Source organism: Mustela putorius, unplaced genomic scaffold, assembly GCF_011764305.1.
Source record: "Mustela putorius furo isolate JIRA1106 unplaced genomic scaffold, ASM1176430v1.1 tig00003983_pilon_pilon_pilon, whole genome shotgun sequence".
NCBI classification, from domain to species: Eukaryota; Metazoa; Chordata; class Mammalia; order Carnivora; family Mustelidae; genus Mustela; species Mustela putorius.
In genome coordinates this window covers 3,550,807-3,570,402 of record NW_025422123.1, presented here as the reverse complement: position 1 = coordinate 3,570,402, position 19,596 = coordinate 3,550,807, and the positions used below count along the sequence as shown (strand labels likewise).

Here is a 19,596-nt window from a genome sequence, read left to right as displayed (position 1 = left end):
AAAGAAATTGATCTTTGTAAGTGTTATTTTCACTCCAGCACTGTGAAACCATTGAAATTATGTAGTATAATTATAGTTCATCCTGGAGTAACTTATATTAAAAATGTATTTTAATTCTGAAGTCTGTGAATATGGACCAGTTATTACTCATGGAAATTACTTGATGGTAATTTTGAGAAATTATCAGTATCTTAGGTCCAGTTTGGGACCTTTGCTGCTGATGAAACTAGTCCTGTAATTCTGATGAATGACTGTATCTTTTGTGGCCACATGACCCACATGACTTTGTGATTCTTGAGCTAATGCTTCCATGCCTTTGATTTGGGTTTACAGACTTGCTGGGAAGTATGTTATCTAGAGTTACTAATGTATGGGCAGAAAGGCAAGACTTTAAGATCTCATGGGGCTTGAACCAGAGCCTAAAAAAGTAGTAAACATACCTGTCTAAACTTTGATTGGGACTTGTTCTCTTTGCTTTTAGCTTTCCAGAACATGAATTCCAAAAGGAAAGCAGAAACCTGGAAAAGAAATAGACGTCAGCTAGTAAGTAATATCTGTGGCTTCTTAAATGCTATAAACCGAGTATGAATAAATTTAAAAAATAGGTACGTGAGTTTGCATTCAACAAGTGTTTATAGCATTTCTATTCCTTGCTTTTAATAATCTTAAATAATAATCTTAATAGAACATTGTCACACTGCCAGTGGCACCAAAGGTAATCTTTTGAAAGAGGGAAGATAATACTAGGTTGTTTTGGTTGTGATATTTTAATGGAGGACTTCATTCTGATCCTTTACGTTGGTGACAACCCCTTTCCTTCCTATTCCACCTGTTCCCTATTTTTATGGTGTTGTAAATGAGATATATTTAAACTGGAGGTCTTTTAAGATGAAACTTAGTTACAAACATCTTACCCAGAGCTTTAAGGCAGTGGTTCTCAAACTTTTAAAATTTTGATTCACTCGTGCAAGTCAAGACTTCAGTTCACCTCCCTTACCCTTTCCTCCTTTGTGGTGGAAAAGAGAACTTGGCGATAAAAATTGGAGAGAAATTTAAGGAAAGTGCTTTTAACTTTGTAAGTATTTAAGTATGTACATATAACATTATGCCCTACAAGCCTAAAAATAATTATCATTACTGCATTTACCTTGATGATATGTTGGAAGTTATTTAAATATTACAAATTCACCAGTGAAATATTGCTTTCTAAGAAAGGCAGACTTTTATTCTAATTCATTGGTTTATATCTGAAATATAATCTGTATGTCTCAGTGTCTAGTTTTTGGAAAATTATAGACCAGAGACAATAGAAATGTATATCACTACATATTTAGGTTTTGCTAGAAACACATAGTGGATGAAATAAATGACGGTAAAGCTAAGCTAACAATTGTGTAGAAAGCAAGAACAGCAGCTGTGGAAGATGATGGCTAATTCAGAGTGATGGTCATGTACATCTGTATCTAGAAATGGTGGCACTTCTGCTTGTCGGTGTATGTAGTAGTAACTTGGTGGGTTTGCCAAATACTGTATTTCAGTCAGACTTCCTAGTCAAATACTGAACTAGAGTTCTCTGTAGTATCTTTAATAACTCGGTGAGTAGGTCACTGGGAAGAAGCTGTCTGTCCTAGTGGAAATGGATGCCTATAAGCTTGTTTAAGAAAGCATCAAAAGATGGGCGCCTGGGTGGCTCAGTGGGTTAAGCCGCTGCCTTCAGCTCAGGTCATGATCTCAGGGTCCTGGGATCGAGTCCCACATCGGGCTCTCTGCTCAGCAGGGAGCCTGCTTCCCCCCCCCCCTACCTGCCTTTCCATCTACTTGTGATCTCTCTCTGTCAAATAAATAAATAAAATCTTTAAAAAAAAAAAAAAAAAAAAAAGAAAGCATCAAAAGAAAGGCTTGCATTTTTTAAGCCTCTCAGTGGGCCTCATGCCAGACTGTGCTTTGAGTATAATGATTTTTTTAGCCAGCCTGAGCCCTGGGAGAGGCATTATCTTAAACCAAACACTTCTAGAGATGTAGTAACTGAAATTCATCGTGGATATCTTTTTCTCACATGAACTTGGGGATACTTAACCTTGGTATAGTCAGACATATCAGAGTCTCCTTTTCTTACGGACTCTGATACTCTTTAAGTGTCTGAATTCTGTATGTGGTTGAAAAACTGTTTACATAGCTTATTGAGGAAATGTCAGGAACAAATTTGGTCAGATGCTTCTATTACATCTCTCCATTGAGTAGTAAATCTTAACCTTGGCTGCACATCAGAATCACCTGCGGGGCTTTAGAACCTATTGATGCCTGAGTCCTACTCCCAGAGATAGATTCAGTTGGTTTGGGGTTTATAATCTGGGTATCTGATTTTTTGAAAGGACTCTGGGTGATTTTACTGTACAGTAAAGGTTGAGACTCTCCACTGAAAATAACTGTTTCTCAAACAATAGCTCTGCATTATTTAAACTGGTATTTACTTGTGTTTTGAAAGCTAACAAAAGGTAAGGAATCCTGATTTTTAAAAATTTTTTTTAAAGCAAGCCGAGAGTTAACCTTTGGCCACAGTGCTTATTTATTTATTTATGTAAAGTAATTTCTGTGCCCAGTATGGAGCTTGAACTCACAACCCCGAGATCAGGAGTTGCATGCTCTACTGACTGAGCCAGCCAGGTGCTCCAGTCTCTGGTTTTATAATAGAAATTTTTTTAACAAATAAGATCTACTTAGCATTCAGCTTTGCTGGAATAAATCTAATTTCTAAGTTGAGGGGTTTCTGTAGTTTCTTAACCTTTATGATTAGAATGAATATACTTCTTGGAGAGCACAGTCTATGTCACAGACTTTAAAACTTTAAAAATAACAATTGATACTTGTATCAGTTGTTGGAAAAAATGGATTCCTACTTTATAGTATATAAAAAATAAGTTGTAGATGGAAAAATAAAAATAATAAAATAAAAAAACTTAAAACCTTTAACATTTTTAAAATTTTTAAATAATTTTAAATTTAAATTTAAAAATTTTAAAATATTATAGGGTGATCTTGAAAGGGTGATCTTGGAGTAATGAAGGATTTTTAAAAAACATTAAGATACAAGAAGTACAAATCATAAAGGAAAATTTGATTTTACTTTAAAGAAAAAAACCCCTTTATATATGGAAAGACATAAACAAATGATAAGCCACATATGGTTCCGCTACTTTGGAATTATGTTATAGTTCATGTACATACCCTACAACCCAGTGATTCTACCCATAGTCATATGGTCTGAAAAAATTTGCACTTGTGAACCAGAAGCCATGTATAAGAATGTTTATTACATTTTTGTAATAACAAAAAAACTGGAAATAACCCTGTGTCCCACTGACAGAAAATGGTTTCACTGTGGGGTAAAATGTTTTACAGCAGTGAAAGGAATTGATTTACAACTACATGGAACATCATGGATCAATTTCAGGAACAAAATGTTGAGAAGAAAAAAATCAAGGAGCAGAAGACTGCATGTAGAATGATCCCAAATTGCAAAGTCCCAAAATAAAGCTAAGATCTCATTTAGAGACAGATGTGGGGCAAAATTAAATATCTTTTTAAAAGCAGAGGAATGATAAACAAAATTGAACCATAGGGGTTAGGAAAGGCAGGAGGATGGAAAGGAGAGGAGTGCATGTTCAGTTCTAATGACATTAGTAATGTCATTTCTTTAGTTGAACTCATGGTTATTCATTATTATGCTTCATAACTTGATAATTACATATTTTTTGGTATATATAATATATAGCAGCACTTAAAAACCGTAATAAAAATAACCTCACACAGGGAGAAGTTATTTCCAGTATGTAAAGGATTATGTCCTGAATTGGGATTAATGCCCTGGATTCATAGAGAATTCCTGCGAATCAATAAGAAAAAAGATAATGCAACTAAAAAATGAATGGGCAAAGGATCCGAACTAGAATTCAGAGAAAAAAAGATCTAATCGGCTAATCAGTGAACGAATACATGATCAACCTTGCTAGAAATAAAGGAAATGTAAATTAAAACAGCAAGATCCCATTTCATATTCATCAGATTGGCAAAAATTAAAAAGTCTGACAGAACCAGGTGTTGGTGAGATATGGAACACCAGGAGCTCATCCCCACAGCAGGTGTTTAAATAGGTATAAACCTTTGGAGGACAGTTGGAAGATGTCTAAGTTGAAGATGTTCATAATGCAAGACCCAGTGGTACTCCTCCTGATAGATCCTTTAGAGAAATTCTTGCTCTAGTGGCCAAGAGGGGTTGCAGGAATGTTTATTTAGGTGTTGTCATAGTGAGACATTGGAAGCCACAGGAGAATGGATAAAAAACAAAGCATCGTGACATTTGTATAATGGAGTACGTGTATAGCAGTGAAATGGATGAACCAGAGCTACCTGAATAAATGGCAAAATCATAATGTTGAGTCAACACAAGTTGTAGCATTGTAGACTAACTAGTACCAAGTGAAACCCTTTATTAAAAGTGGAAATATTCAGGAAGTAATATTATGTCATTTATGCAAATCTTCATATAAGCATAGCACAGCAACTTCAGGGTGGTTTTGACTTCAGTAAGGAAGGAGGAAGGGACTATGGTTTTAATTGTTCCTATCGTTTTTTGTCTTTAAAAACAACACAACTGATCTACAACAAATATGGCAGATGATTAACCTCTGTTTAATATGGGCAATAGGTACAGCTGTGTTGTATGCTGTTTTTTTTTTCTGTATGTTTGCAGCATTCCATAATAAACATTTTCAAAATAACAGGTGTTATTTTTTATGTTAGAAATTCTATAATGTCAAAGTGCTTAGATTAGAGTCTTCTATGTGATAAACCCTCAAATGCTGAGCACACTGGCAGGCTTTGAGTATTGTAGTCCTGGTATATGAGAGCAGATTACTTGAATTTAGAAAAGATTCCCCTAAGAACTGTTTATATAAATGAGTATGTTTGGTAAATAGACATAAATTTCTAACCTATAGGATATGAGTAACTTGTAATAATAAAGCTTCCCTTTCTGACTTTGCCAAATCAAGGAATATTTATAACAGAAAAAGGAATAATTTAGACAAGGTATTTCATTTTCAAACTGAGTTCTGCCACTTAATTAGTCCTGAGCCCATGAACAAAGCTGTTTTGGGCGTCACATTTTTTTATCTTCTGGTAAAGCCCTTTGCTAAGTTGTGTCAGGACGAAATAGGCTCCGAAGTATACAAGAAGTATGGAGCCGTGCACTCACTCACTGGGTGCTCAGTAAACCACGGTACAAGTTGTTAAGATGGATACCTCTGTCCTGATTGACCATGGGCTTTGGCTCTATTTAGGAATGGTCTCTTGCCTCCCTGACCAAGCGTTATTGTTTGTTTTGGAAGTGCTCTGGCAAATCAGTTTTGCCGTGAAGCTATGGGCTATCCTGCTCAGTTAGTTTGTGGGTAGCTGTAGGTGGTGCTTGGAACCTTTGGTCTCTAGAACAGAACTCTGGGCACCCTCCTGCCTGCGGGGCCCCCCTGATGTATGGTACGTGTTTCAGGCCTTCTCCACGGTAGGCACTCCTGACTACATTGCTCCTGAGGTGTTCATGCAGACCGGGTACAACAAGCTCTGTGATTGGTGGTCGCTTGGGGTGATCATGTATGAGATGCTCATCGGTAAGTTGCATGCTTTCAGAGGACTTTTTCTGTAAAGCCAGGAAAGAGTCCCATATTGATAATAGACTGTTTCAGTTGGGGGTGATCTAAGCACTTTTCCCCTCTTGTCTTTTAACGTGAAGTCTCGTAGGTAGAAAGCTTGTGGCCTTCAAATAGTCAACTTTAGTGTCTGGCTTCCTGGCACCTTGTGGTTGCTTTGTTGTTTATTTATCCTGTTCTTCCCCTTTTTCATCCTCTCCTAGCAGCTCTTTCAGTCTCTAGCATTTCTTCCACTTCATTGTATGTGAGAACTTTAACTGGGCTTTGGCTTCACGTACTCTTTACTTCCTTGCTGACCCCTTCCTCTCTCTAAGCCTTCAGAGCATGAACCCTCTGATCTCTCTCCCTCTTATTGGTATGGTGTGTCTGTGTATTTAGGGGACACTGTGACAGGGCGGGTGGCCATATGCCCGAGAGCACGAGGAGAGGAAGTGTGTCCATGGCAGTCCTGAGTGCGTGAGTCGGCGGCCGACTAGTATGGCTTCTGGCTGCGCTGTCTTTGGGAACTTTGGATGGATGCCTGTGGAGGTGGATATGATCTGTGTGGAGGCCATGCCAAGTAATATGGTCTGAGAGTATTTATCCCCTTGTCTGTTGTTCTCAAGAAGAGGCATGGTGGTCACCTTTAAAACCCAAGCTTTTTTCCTATTCAACTTGTTTAGCACTTTACCTATATAACGATATTCCAAGGACAAGGTCGTTTCTCAGTGATGTTTCATCCTTTCATTTCTTCTTGGAGCACAGGGTGCACATGTGCAAGGCTGTGCTTGTCCTCCTTTCCTTTTCCAGCTTCAGCTGTTAGCTGCTTCCCTTGTGGCACCAGAAGCACAAATTCACTTTAGGCCTAGGAGTTTGAGGGGAAAATGAAAAATTAGATGTTTTCTGGAATGAATGGAAGTCACGGAAGAGGTTATGTGGAGGGCTAAAGATGTATAGAATCATATTAAGGAGAATGCTCTTCGTCAGATTCAAAGTTCTGGAGTGTCAAAGCTCCGAAGTTCCTTTTTTATTACAGGCTACCCACCTTTCTGTTCTGAGACCCCTCAAGAGACATATAAGAAGGTGATGAACTGGAAAGAAACTTTGACTTTTCCTCCAGAAGTTCCTATCTCTGAGAAAGCCAAGGATCTAATTTTGAGGTATTAGTCAGAGAACATCTCCCCCACCTCCCATCCAGGTTTTTTGACATGAGTGAATTCATTTTTTTTTTAAACTTAAATTATTACCTGGGTCTGTCCCCTGCTCTCTCCCATTTCTCTCTTTAAAAAAAGGTGGTGGTGGGGGGAGTTATTCCTTTTCTTTCTCCAAAGAGACTATGTGAGGTATGCTGAAAGGCTTCTGTCTTTTCCAGATTCTGCTGTGAGTGGGAACATAGAATTGGAGCCCCTGGAGTTGAGGAAATCAAAAGTAATTCTTTTTTTGAAGGCGTTGACTGGGAACACATCAGGTATATCCATATAAAAACTTTCAGGATTACTTCAGAAAGGCTATAATTTGCTCCATACTAATTTATTAGAAGCACCATTATTGGCAAACCAGGTAAGGGAAGAGGACTTCTTAGAAACTCAGGGTCTTCTCTTGGTTTTCCTTCGTGGTGAGGGTTGGGAGCTGGGGCTTTCCATCAGCCATGTGCCAGGGGATGTGGTGAAGCTAGCAGTTATTTCCTGAGTGAAGTGACATTTGGGTTCCATGGTGAAGGGAGAACCTAAGAAGTGTGTTGCCCTTGCTTTTACCTAGAACACTCCAACTTCTGTAGTGTTGGGAGCTGCCAACAGGGCTGTCCCTGGCCACAGGAAGCTGGAGTCAGAAGGGGCGTGTGGAGGGAGAGTGAACTGGCCACCTCGGGCTGTGGAGGACTGTGGAGGGTGGCCCGCAGCAGCCCTTCTCACCTGGTGTTTGGCATTGGGCAGTTGCCAAACCAAAGGTGAATACATTGTCCTCTCTTCCATGATTGAGTTCTGATTTGCATTATTCAGAGTTTTACCTTTGGCTTCTTTTTGCCATGTTTTTAACCCTTTCTTCATTAGCATCTCCAGTAGAAGGACAGAACCCCACCTGAGGGGGCGCCCAAAGGGTTAGTTCCCCTTTTTACAGTCATGAGGGCAGTGCATTAACTTGGGATTTTAATTTTTCTCATGATTTTTGTCTTTATTTCCAGCTATGGATCATTGTTAGTTCTGTTTTCTCATTTTATCTGGATGTGGCCAAGTGGCATGGTTGCTCAGTGTCCGAAGCTTTTCAGAGAAAATAGCTCCTGCCCGCCAGTGGATATTCTCCCCATGTCAGGCCAGGGGGCTCTGTGGAGAAAGACTTAATTAGCTGTGATCCACATGGTTACTAACCATAGTAATCATGTCTGTTCTTGGCAGAGAGAGACCTGCTGCAATATCTATTGAGATCAAAAGCATTGATGATACCTCAAACTTCGATGAGTTTCCAGAATCTGATATTCTTAAGCCAACAGGTAACATCACCAACAGTGCCTCCTGCTGCATTATAAGCACATTATTGCCCCTCAGTCTTGGGGTTGTGTTTATAGGTCAGCCAGAGGAATTTTAGTTCTTCACATTCTTTTTAAGTGTTTTCTAGTGCTGGTGCTGGGAAGCAGCGGTGCCCTATTCAGTGGAGAATGAATACAGACTCCCATGTTCAGTGCTGGACGGGGTGGGGAAATCATAAGGTTTTTTTCTTTTGTTTTTATTTACTAAATTAAAGGTTAGGTAACCTGAAGTGACAGAAATGGGGAAGTAAAACTTTAAAAATATTTGTGAAAAATAGGAGGTTCAAAGAACATAGATAAGCAAACGTAGAAGATTCACAGATTGAAAAACAATTTTTCCCAAGTAGAAACTGTGGTTCTCTTCTTCCCAATGTCATGTCCTCGGTACTGAGTAGTCCCTTGGAGTAAGACGGTGAATCAACTCTCACATCTGTTTCTTTTCCAGTGGCTACCAGTAATCACCCTGAGACTGACTACAAGAACAAAGACTGGGTCTTCATCAATTACACATACAAGCGCTTTGAGGGCCTGACGGCTCGGGGGGCAATACCTTCCTACATGAAAGCAGCCAAATAGTATCCTTGAAACAATTCTCAGTGGAGCGGAGTTATTGGTACATGATTACGGTTTTCCTCTCACACAGTCTTTTGAAAGAGTTTCCAAGAAGTTTATGGAACCCCCCAGTGTGTCATGGTAAACTCTCCTGAATGTGACAGTAAGTGAATTCTCTTCCATAATACACTGGAAACCTGTAGAACAGAGACAGCCATTTCTACCACATCGGCCATAACAGCTGTACTGCTTCTTTGGAAACCTCCTGAGCCAATTTGATAGAGGTTTTGAAAAACTTTTTTTCCTAAGTTCATAAGAATGAAGAAGAAACAACAGCCATCATCAAATATTACTGAGATTGTAACATAGACTTATTGACTATTAGCCAATTTCTGTGATTTTATGACAGACGTGCTTTCTGCCAAGCCCACCAAGTATTTCTTTTTCCTTTACAGCTAAAAGTTCCATAGTACTAAGGAAATAAAGCAATAACGAAAGCCTCAGCAGCCAGCATTCTGGCTGAAGGAAATGATCCACCATCCTCTGAGTGGGTGGTGATGGTGGTTTCTCCCCGTACCTCGGCCTGGGGCGAGTGGCTCCTGTTAGCCTCCATTCATGGTGCACTTTATTTATGGTACTAGGATAAAGACCCTCAATCCATCGATTTCTCTCCTCCTGCCCGTCTAAAACACTCGTGCTGCTTTTCTGAGTGTTGATGGGGGATACTAGTGTGATCTGTTGTTGATCTCAGAAGACCCGAGCCACTGGGCTTTGCCAAGGACTGCCAGATCATGTGGCAAACCCTTCCCGTCTCTTCATGGCTGGATCAGAAAATCCCTCAGACGGATGTTGTCTTGGACCAGCAGTAGCCACAGGTGCTGCCAGCAGGAACTCACTCTGGTCCTGGGAACACAGCGGGGAGAGTCCAGGCTGAGGCAGCAGGCCTGATACTCTCTTGGCTAAGGTGCTGCTCCTGCTTGGTCTCCAGAACCTCCTTGGAAGCTAAGGAACCAGCCCAATAGAAAGTGCAGAGCCAGCCTACCAATCCCTGTAAAGTTCACTCCCCAGTCCTTGGTGCAACTGTGCTTTGTCTTCTGTCGGTCTTTGTATTTGTCCTCTCCAATTTAAGTAACCATTTTGCCTTGGAATCATGATTACAGATATTTCCTTTGCAGATGCCTTCCTGGGGGATGCTCCTCTCTACCCTAAAGGGTAGCCTGCAGCCTGGGCTGACCAGGCCTCTGCTGTGGCATTCTCAAGAGAGACCCTCAGAATTTTAGCACAAAGTGCCTTTTCTTTCACAGATGCCACCACCTTCAGAGGAATTTTGCTGCATCAGAAAAATGTGGAGGCTCTATATTAATGCATTATTTTAAAATTGTTGATAACTCTGAAAGCATCATTTGTACCTGTGTGGTGATTTTGCCTGTTGCAAAGCATCATGGCCAAGCTGTAGCTGGGAGGCCGCTTTCTGCCAGTCTTGAGGATAAAATCAACTTGAAAGTATGTCCTGGCTGAGCCATTCAGAAACGAAAAATGGGATATCAGAGTTATAGTAGTAAATGAAACTGCTTTGGGTTTTAATGTCTTAGAGGAAGAAAAAAGAGAATATTAGGGAAGTATTAACTTTGGATGAAGGTAATGTTTGCCCCTTAATCTTTCATTCATGCTCTGCTAGTGAAAAGGAAGTAAATGAGACTCTTTTGTGTCACTTTGTATTTCCTTTGTATTACCAAATAGTTGAGGTTTTGACCCCCAGGTGTTTTGCAAGTATGTGTGGTAAGCACAGTAGAGAAAAGTTCACAGGAGTGGTGATAGTCTGTGTGTGGGGAGTGGCAAGGTATGATTTGTTTTAGGGGAAAATGCCCACATTTTAGACTTCTGAATAAACAGTGTGAAAACAGTGTGAATATGATGTGTTTTAAAGCAAATGTGGGGGCACCTGGGTGGCTCAGTCGGTTAATCGTCTGCCTTCAGCTCAGGTCATGATCTCAGGGTCCTGGGATCGAGCCCCACATTGGGCTCTCTGCTCAGTGGGGAGCCTGCTTCTCCCTCTCCCTCTGCCCCCCCACCCCGCTTGTGCTCTCTCTCAAATAGATAAAATTTTAAAGGAAAAAAAAATAAATAAAGCAAATGTGGCTTGTAACTGACAGGGACCAGATTGCTGGTCGCTTCTTTGAACCCATTTGTGTATCTTTGGAACACTTCATCACCATGTTTAGGCAACATGCTTTTCTGTCTCAGGGAGGCTGGGGCCTGTTTTTTTCCCTGAGGAGTCTTCTGAGTTGGTTTGTACAAAGAGACCCATCTTCTGTTGGTTGCATGTGTTCTTCCCACCTGGCTCAGGCTTGCGGGGCAGTGGGCTCTCTCCCCTGCAGCAGGGCTAAGGGGGCACCTGCCGACAAGTGCTGTCAGTTGGTGGACATTCGTACAGCTGTTTACCCAGCCTGGGGTTGACCAGGAACCTCACAGGCTCTCAGGACAGGACTTCTGCCAAGCCCTCTGGGTCCACCAGAGCCGGAGTCCTGTGGGGTCCCCTCATTAGCCCCTTCTCTGGGTTAGGGAGAGGAGCCTCAGAAAGAGGCAAGAAGAGCAAAGGCCATCCAGGGTCTGAAGTGCGGGCAGGAGGAAGCTGAACAGAGCCAGAATATATGTTGTCTTTGCAAAACTTAAGGATTTCAAGAAATATGTTGGAAACCATTCGTTTGGTATTGGTGCTCCTCGCAGATAGTTCTGCTTCCCACTCTCTTAAGGGGGGGGGGTTAGGAAATAGGACTCGAACCATACTGCCCACAGAAGTGAAACTGCGTACTGATGTCACCCAGTCTCTTCTTGATTCAGGGGTGCATCAGGATTTTCTTCAGTACCTGTTTTTCTTTTTTAGTTTTTTTCAAAGTAGGTTCCACACCCAACATTGGGCTTGAACTTACGACTGAGATCAGGCATCACACTCTCTACCGACTGAGCCAGCCAGGTGCCCCAGTACCTGTTTCTTTTAGAATTACTTTCAAAAGTAAGCTACAGGGGCGCCTGGGTGGCTCAGTCGTTAGGTGTCTGCCTTCGGCTCAGGTCATGATTCCAGGGTCCTGGGATCAAGCCCCGCATCGGGCTCCCTGCTCAGCAGAGGGCCTGCTTCTCCCTCTGCCTGCTGCTCCCCCTACTTGTGTGTGTGCTCTCTCTCTCTCTTTCTCACTATCAAACAAATAAATAAAATGTTTAAAAAAAAAAAAAGGTAAGCTACAGGTGAGTTCCTTTGGGATTAATATTCAGGCTCTGAATAGCAGGTCGCAGGTTCCAAGCTCATCTGTATGGCGTAATAGGAGTTCTCTGCCATCAACTGCTAATGCTTTCTCTCTGAATAGCTTATATGGAAGGCGTATTCGGGTTTCATTCTCTCCTGTTTGTCTCTCCTGGGCCTATGTGTGTAGCTTCAAGTGGTATTTTTTCTTGAACTCAAAGGATTCCGTGGGTAGTTTCCTTTGCAAGGTAGTTTACATTTCCCTGGAATGACCTGTGAAAGTCAACACTGACCTAAAAGCAACCGCTATGATGCATTTTCAGGCATACTTTCAGCCCAAATCATACTGAAGCGTCCATCACACAGAGAGCACAGTGCTGGGCACTCTGGGAGGCACTGGGGAGCCTATCATGGTCCTGAACTGCAGAGCAATTCCAGAATTCCCACAAAGTGGCTTAACAGCATGCAGTACCACAGTGTAGCAGACTGTGAAGCTGACTTAGAGTTGTTAGGGAAGCTGAGGGAAGCTTCCAGAAGTTTTTTAGTTGCAGTGACTTGTAGAGGTGATACAGCCCAGGATTTTGGAGGCCAGTAGGTTTGGTCTTGTGCTATGGCAGAGGCGTGGAGTTGTTACTTTGGAAGGAACACTCGGGGGTCTTTGTTACTTCTTCATTTCCTTCTTCCACTTCACCTCATCTAATTTCTGTCCTTAATGTGAAAACATGTTTTCATTATTCCAAGTATAAAGCATACTATTCATTTTCATTGTCATTCCTCTGGTCATGCATGTCCTGACTGCCGTAGCCATTGACTTCCCTTCAGCCCTCATTGTGGGTTTTTGTTTTTTTAGATTTTATTTATTTGAGAGAGGAGAGCAGGGGGAAGAGGGGCAGCGGCAGAGGCAGAAGCAGGCTTCCCGCTGAGCAGGGACCCCCCCCCCCCCCCGCACTGTGGAGTTCAATCCTGTGACCCCAGGATCAGCACCTGAGCCAAAGGCAGCTTGCTTAGCTGAGTCACCCAGGAGCCCTTTCAGCCCTCATCTTACTTGATCAACCTGTTGCACGCATACTGTTAACTTCAAAAAACCCGCAAAAAACTGTTCTTACGGACTTCTTTCCCTCGCCACCACTTAAATGCTAGTAATCATCCAAGCAATGCCTTTGCCCTCTTTTTACTCATGTGATCTCAGTGATCTCCCCAACACCGTGGCTTCAGCTTCCATTTTTTGTGGTGAAGTCATCAAAGTGACCAGCTTCCCAGCTCCATCCCCAGAACTCTAGATCACATATAGCCAAGAGCCCTTAGACATCACCATCTGGAAGGCCTTGTTAAGGCTCAAACTAATACTACTACAAATGGAGTTCCTCTTGCATCCCATTACCTTCTTTTTTTTTTTTTTTTAAATATTTTATTTATTTATTGGACAGAGAGATCACAAGTAGGCAGAGAGGCAGGCAGAGAGAGAGGAGGAAGCAGGTTCCCCACTGAGCAGAGCCCGATGTGGGGCTCGATTCCAGCACCCTGGGATCATGACCTGAGCCGAAGGCAGAGGCTTAACCCTCTGAGCCACCCAGGCGCCCCCCATTACCTTTTTGACTCCGTCTACTCAGCTGTCCAGTTGGAAACACGTGTTTTACAGCTCCTGTCGTAAACAAGCAAAACTCTGGGGCATGGCCATCTGTCCCACCAGTGCCTTTGTTTCTTTCTCCATCTACTGCAGTGACCCCTTAGCTGAACTCTGTCCCTGGTCCTTCCCCTTTCAAGTCCGCTTGCCCTCCCTGCTTCCAAAGAAATTCAAGTTTCAGGTTTGATCATGTCGTTCTCCTGCACAAAACCTGTTCAGGCTCCCAGTGGTTTATATAAATGAGAGCAAACACCTTTGAGGTAGAATGGTCGTTCCTCGCTCTGGCTTCATCTCTGCATCACCCCATCACCCCATCTTCCCTGATGATTTCACCTTTGCATCTTTGCTCATAGTTAATTGGTCTGAAATACCTCCTCCCTGCATGTTCATGGATCATGAACGAGTATTCATTCTTCATGACTTGGTTCATGTTATCACTTCTAGAATTCTCTTGTGAACTCTCATGGTAAAAACTGGCTGCTCTATCCTTTTGGTTTTCCTGAGTGACCTGGACTATTCATAGATCTCTGTTTTCCCCACAAGTATAAAAACCCCTAGGAAGAGGAACTACGTTCTGGTTATTGTGTCCCTGTGGCCGTGCAGTGCTTGGCACAGAATATACCAAGCAGGTTATGTCTTCAGAGCATGTCCTTACCTCTACTGGTAAAGGCGGGCCTGCTGGGGAGATGCTGGCTTTAGTACCCCTTGAAGTTGGATCACCAATAAGCTCCCAGACTAAGTGAGCTGAGGAACTCCGAGGCACCTGACTAGAGTTGGGCCAAATCAGATCAAAGGAGGAGCCAGAAGCTTTACAGCAATGTTTCCAAGGGAACTGCCTTTCATTCCTGCCACGGCTCCTCGCTTGTTCGAAACCAGAACATAAAAGTCTATGAGTCCTCTTACATTCCAGATTTAAACTTGACTTTGTGGGGGTCCTACGTAGTTGGATGTGAGGATTCAGGAGGTCTTGAATGTAAATGAGCCAGGAACTCAAGAAGGCAGAATATTAGGGTTTTGGAACTGAGTTATAGACAGTAGAATGGGAAGGGCATGCCCTGACTCAAAGTGACCCTGTGGCACAGAAAAGAGGTTCTGTTCTGGGCAGTCAAGATGCTGTTTTGGGTCCCTTTGAACATCTTGACTTTTGGCTTTATTTTCTGCTAAAAAAACAACATGGACACAAATGATAATATTTTATTATAGAAAAAGCATCCCACATAAAGGATTTCGTAAACACTGTAGGTGAACAAGTGCAATTTAAAAAAGTAAATACAAAGTAAAGAGGCAAAATCTACAAGCATTTTGCCTTTAAGAGAATATGTAATGTTCTCCTGCAGAAGTGATCCCACCCAGAGCAAGAATGTGGCTCCATGTCCCCCAGTGAAGGCAGCAGGTATGCTTTCTGAACTCGTATGCCCATTTTAACAATTTCAAAACAATGGCAAGAAGTGGCATTGAATAAATTACTAAAACCCCTTGATTCTTAACTTTCTATTGAAACTTGATTAAAAAAAAAAAGACTCCATATCACACTTTGACAATTTGACTTAAAGCCTATGCCAATTGTTTTCTGAAAATATATCCTTCCTTCCTTCCTGGGCTTATTCCACAGTATTTTCATAGACCTGTATACATTAGATGACATACTGGTTTCTTGGAATTTATTGTAAAATAATATTTGCTATTATGTATTACACATTAAATGTACCTTCTAGCTTCTTTACCATTTTTGCTGTCATCTTTTCAATATTCTTCCTCCACTTTGGAGAAACCATGATCATCTCACCAGACACACGTTAACACTCTGCCCACTCTCCAGCTCAATGCCAAATGTTTCCCAATCAATAACACATGATAATGATGCATTCTAAATCTCAAATTCAGGTTCCTCTTGGCTTGCTGAGCTACCTCTGAGTAAGACAGTCTGAGAAAAACCATCTTATGAAGATGGTTCAGTATACACAGCCTGGCTTACTTATTTAGGCACTTAGAAGAAAAACAAAAGACCCAGCAAACCTGAGTTCCACCTTTATTAGAAATAGCTCTTGCCCAGCTAGCCAGTAACAGACTCTGAAGGGAATAACTGCACCCCAGCCCTTGTCCCTGTGGGGACCGAGTGGTCCTGCCATCATGGACTGTCTTGGCCCCAGGAACATAGCAGCTATGGCTAAGGGGAGCTACCAAATTAGTGATGCTGGGCTCCAAGCCAGGAGGGAGGTGGGTGCAGAAGAGACCTCCCTCTTCACCAGAAAGGACCTGTGGGCCCCACTTTTCCCTTCGTCACCACCATCTAGTGACACTGGCAGGTTTACCTGTATAGATTTCCAGTTCATCGCATGGGTTGGGGCCAAAAGCACATTAACCCAGTTTGGGTGGTGGAGGGAGGGAGGGAGACCTATTTCTTGAAAGCCTGAGGAGATTAATCACTTACACAGAACAGAGTGCGAAGTACACACCATACTTTCATACCTGGCTTTTTACCTAAGCAAGGACTAACTGGTTTTAGAGTGTTAGCTGCGGCATGTTCACACTTGAATGTTAATGGAGAAGCTGGAGAACAGAAGTTACACTTGCTAGACTAACACAGTTCATTGAGATTTCCTTTGTGGTGGCATGGAAGGAAGTCAACTAAGAAGCAGAAAGGAAGCACCATTAAATGATTATCTGGGCTGGACACCTATCAGTGGGGAAGAATGAAATACTGGCATGGTCAAAAACAAACCTGACCTCAAATAGGAGTCAAGGAGTTTCACAGACATAAAATTACCCTCTGGCTACAAAAAACCCTCACCCTAAACTTTAACACTTACCATCAGCCTTACAAGCTAGATGCTAGTGGTAGTCAGAACTCTGGGTGGGAGATGGCTCAGTTTAACCCCTTACTACTACTATTTTCTGAATAACGAATGGAGCATTGATCTCCACTGTGATTGGGGTCACACGCACAGAGAACACCCTTCTTAAGAACATTCTTGTTCTTCAAGCCTGGAAAGAGCAGCTTTTGACAACCATCTGACTTTACCTTTGGAGGACTACAACTATGGCAGTCAAAATGGAATCACCTAACTTGCCCTATGGTATCTTATGGGAATGGAATTTAAGAAAACTAGTCACGTTATCTTAAAGAACTTAAAGGAATCTATGTACCTTTTTGAAATCTGTGATGAGTAAAGGCTCTGGGTAGGTGATTAGAAGGCCAACCTTTACCATAAAATGGGAGATTATCCCTAGATACTTAACATCTGACTCTAGACTCTGAATTTAGCTCTGCTGTTAATAGCCATGAGGACACAAGGGAAAATGGTTCGGTACTAGGAGGAGTGGTCTGTGCTGTCACACACCATGCATTATTAATGGAGCCAACAGATGAAACAAAATTACTAGGCCTAATACCCCTTCAATTCATCTGTCCTTTGGGGATGACAGTAGTATGGTTTTCTAACCTAGTGTGAGCAGTGTGATAGGCTACTTCAAGGACAAATATGCTGATCCAAAAAAAATCCCACAGTATGTAAAGAATATCCAAAAAAATACAAAGAAAAATTCTGCACTGGGACAAGGGCTGGGCAAGTGATGATTCTCTACCCAGCTTCACCCTAAATGCCCTCTTCCCTGGAGCTTTTACAAGTCTATGGAGAAACAGAGTGCTTGTGAGAAATTTCTGCCCATCTCTTGCAAGCCTTTCAGTCATATCATCTAAGGAAAGTTTCCCAGCCACACTCACAGCAATGTGCTGCTTAGGGAGAAGACCTGTGGCTTCACACCACATTCCAAGCCATGATAATCAAAGTGGCCTAATCTGAACAGGTTCTTCTACTTGAGTTGTGAATTTCATTCCAAATGATCATTCCAAATAATTTCTTTAGACTCAAAAACCTTGAAAGTAAAAAGGGTTCATAAACATTGTTACACTATTACCAGACTTCTGTCAAAGAAGCTGTGTGGTTTTGAACTATTCATTGCATTAATGAAAAACAAAACTTAATTTAAACTCTTAAGAAATCTTTTTGAATGTTTTAGATGAGAGCCTAGTTCTTCCCAGATGCAGATCTGGGCACAGAGGCCACCAGGAATGGGATCTTCACGGACCCCTAATGAGAATCCTATTACCGCCTGCTTATGGAAGCTAGAGATTGTCTCTTTTTAAGGTTTGGTCCCTTTGCTGCTAAGTAACTTGCCTGGTATAAGACAAACAAAAAAGCCAAAAACAAGGTATAAAGGATGAGAGGACAGCTTTGATGAATATGAGGCAATAGGAGCCTTGACTTCCTTTCCTGCTTTTTGCAGTTGTGCAAAGACTCCGTAAATGGCACCAGACCCAAATTTTTCAAGTTACCAGGGCTGCTGCAAAGCCGGTAGCTTATTTACCAGTGAGTGCTTTTTTATCCCTTGCTGGAGGCACAGACTTTTCAGTAATGACAAGGACACACGCTAATTGTGGGAGAAAGGGAAAGGATGGAGAAGCAGGTCTCCTGACACTCAGGGGGAGACAAACCATGGAAAGGACTGGCTGTGGGCATCCCAGACAGAGAAGGGCTCCGAAGAGGCACAGTCCACAGCTGGCCCTAATCCTGAAAGTCGCTAGATGCCATCTGAGAAAGTGGGGCATTCAGCCGGTCAAGTTCATCCACTTGAGGTGGGTGGTGCATTAATATCTCCTGGTCCTCTAAGACATCTTCTCCAGCAGCTACCAGATTAGTGAGGGATTTGCTTCGGACACACTGGAAATCCACATGGCGACTCTTCCCTTCTTCCTTTTCCCAGGACATCTGGATAAAGGGGCGCTGCACATAGTTATAGATTACTTCGGAGCGGCCACCAGGCCTTCTCTTAATTTTTTCTTTGCAGGTAGGATAACCTGAAACAGAAGAAGGCCATTCTTATGACTGCGGGAAGTTACCCATTCTAGATTCCATGCTTTCTCTTCTCTAACCACATTAATTTCCTCCCAAATTCAAAGGCTGGGGAAATGACTTCTGACCATGCCCTGCCACTCCCAACAACATTCTACATGCTCACTTCCCACCCATCCAGGTTAGTAGGTCTTGTTCCTGGAATGGAAGTAACAAAAATTCTATCTCCTCTAATGGCAGGGCAAGAACAGCCTCTTAGTAATTTCAGAAGCCTGTACTTACTGGCACCAGTGCCAAAGAAGAAAAATCCTGCTAGGCCATGGTGAAGTCCAGTCTCTAACTCTAGTGCTTAGAGAGCACACTGTAGGAGAAGGTTAAGAAAGCATGTAATGTGTAGCTTAAAGAAAAGACAGGGAATTTGCCTGAAATATCTGAAATGGGAGAAATTTTAGAGTAGCTTCAGAGGCTAGAACTAGAAGGAAGACTGAAGAGATTGGAAGTTATCTACTAGATACATGGAAGAATGTTCTAATGGTAGGACAGTCTGATGGGCTGCTCTGGGAAATGGAATAATCCTTATCACCCTGTTCCCGGGGTTTCCAGTGACAAAGGAGGGACACAATGGAAAGAGGTTTAATAGACCTCAAAAATCTCTTCCCACCTGCAATTCCAACCTAAGTCACACACAGTGAAGACCTGATGGGTTCTGTAGGTAAGACTGAGACAGCAAGAATAGCAAAACAGGAGTCAACCACTCAAGAGGGGAGACCAGGACGGCTTCAGCATTCTCAAAGAATCAGTGTCTCAGACCCTTCCATGGAGAACACAGGTTGGGAGCTACCTGCTCACGACCATTTCAAACCATTCTACTAATACACACAGACATTCCTTAGTGGAATAAATCCAAATTTTGAGTCTCCAAAGCTATAGTTTTCAGAAGGACCCTTCCCGATCCCCAAAAGATCCTCACCAAGACTGCTGGTAGAATGGCTCTCTCACTTGGCAAGCCCACGGGCCCTGCTCCATTTACCCCCCAGTGTCCTTAGCCCTCACTGCTCTTTATCCCAAAGCAGTACACCGAACTTATTCCTGCAGCTGGTTTAAAGCATTTATGACTGAAAATAAAG

General features: G+C 42.3%; 2 protein-coding genes across 6 annotated transcripts in view; one reads left to right on the top strand and one right to left on the bottom strand.

Annotated features, from left to right (window-relative positions):
• STK38 (serine/threonine kinase 38) overlaps nucleotides 1-10,664 on the top strand; it is a 40,603-nt gene extending 29,939 nt beyond the window's left edge. For 2 of the 4 annotated variants that reach the window (XM_004740049.3, XM_045071141.1), the window contains 6 exons: nucleotides 482-543; nucleotides 5,546-5,663; nucleotides 6,718-6,841; nucleotides 7,054-7,149; nucleotides 8,072-8,166; nucleotides 8,648-10,664. In XM_004740049.3, the coding sequence (XP_004740106.1) occupies nucleotides 482-543; nucleotides 5,546-5,663; nucleotides 6,718-6,841; nucleotides 7,054-7,149; nucleotides 8,072-8,166; nucleotides 8,648-8,778 (626 nt within the window). In that variant the 3' untranslated portion in view covers nucleotides 8,779-10,664. Of the gene's footprint in view, nucleotides 1-481; nucleotides 544-5,545; nucleotides 5,664-6,717; nucleotides 6,842-7,053; nucleotides 8,167-8,647 lie in introns of those variants that run through there. The other 2 variants (XR_006604118.1, XM_045071140.1) reach the window with 2 other exon arrangements.
• A 4,130-nt stretch (nucleotides 10,665-14,794) lies between these two features.
• Nucleotides 14,795-19,596, bottom strand: part of KCTD20 (potassium channel tetramerization domain containing 20) — a 32,329-nt gene continuing 27,527 nt past the window's right edge. For both annotated transcript variants that reach the window (XM_045071142.1, XM_013062977.2), the window contains one exon: nucleotides 14,795-18,474. In XM_045071142.1, coding sequence (XP_044927077.1) covers nucleotides 18,182-18,474 — 293 coding nt within the window. In that variant the 3' untranslated portion in view covers nucleotides 14,795-18,181. The remainder of the gene's footprint in view (nucleotides 18,475-19,596) is intronic.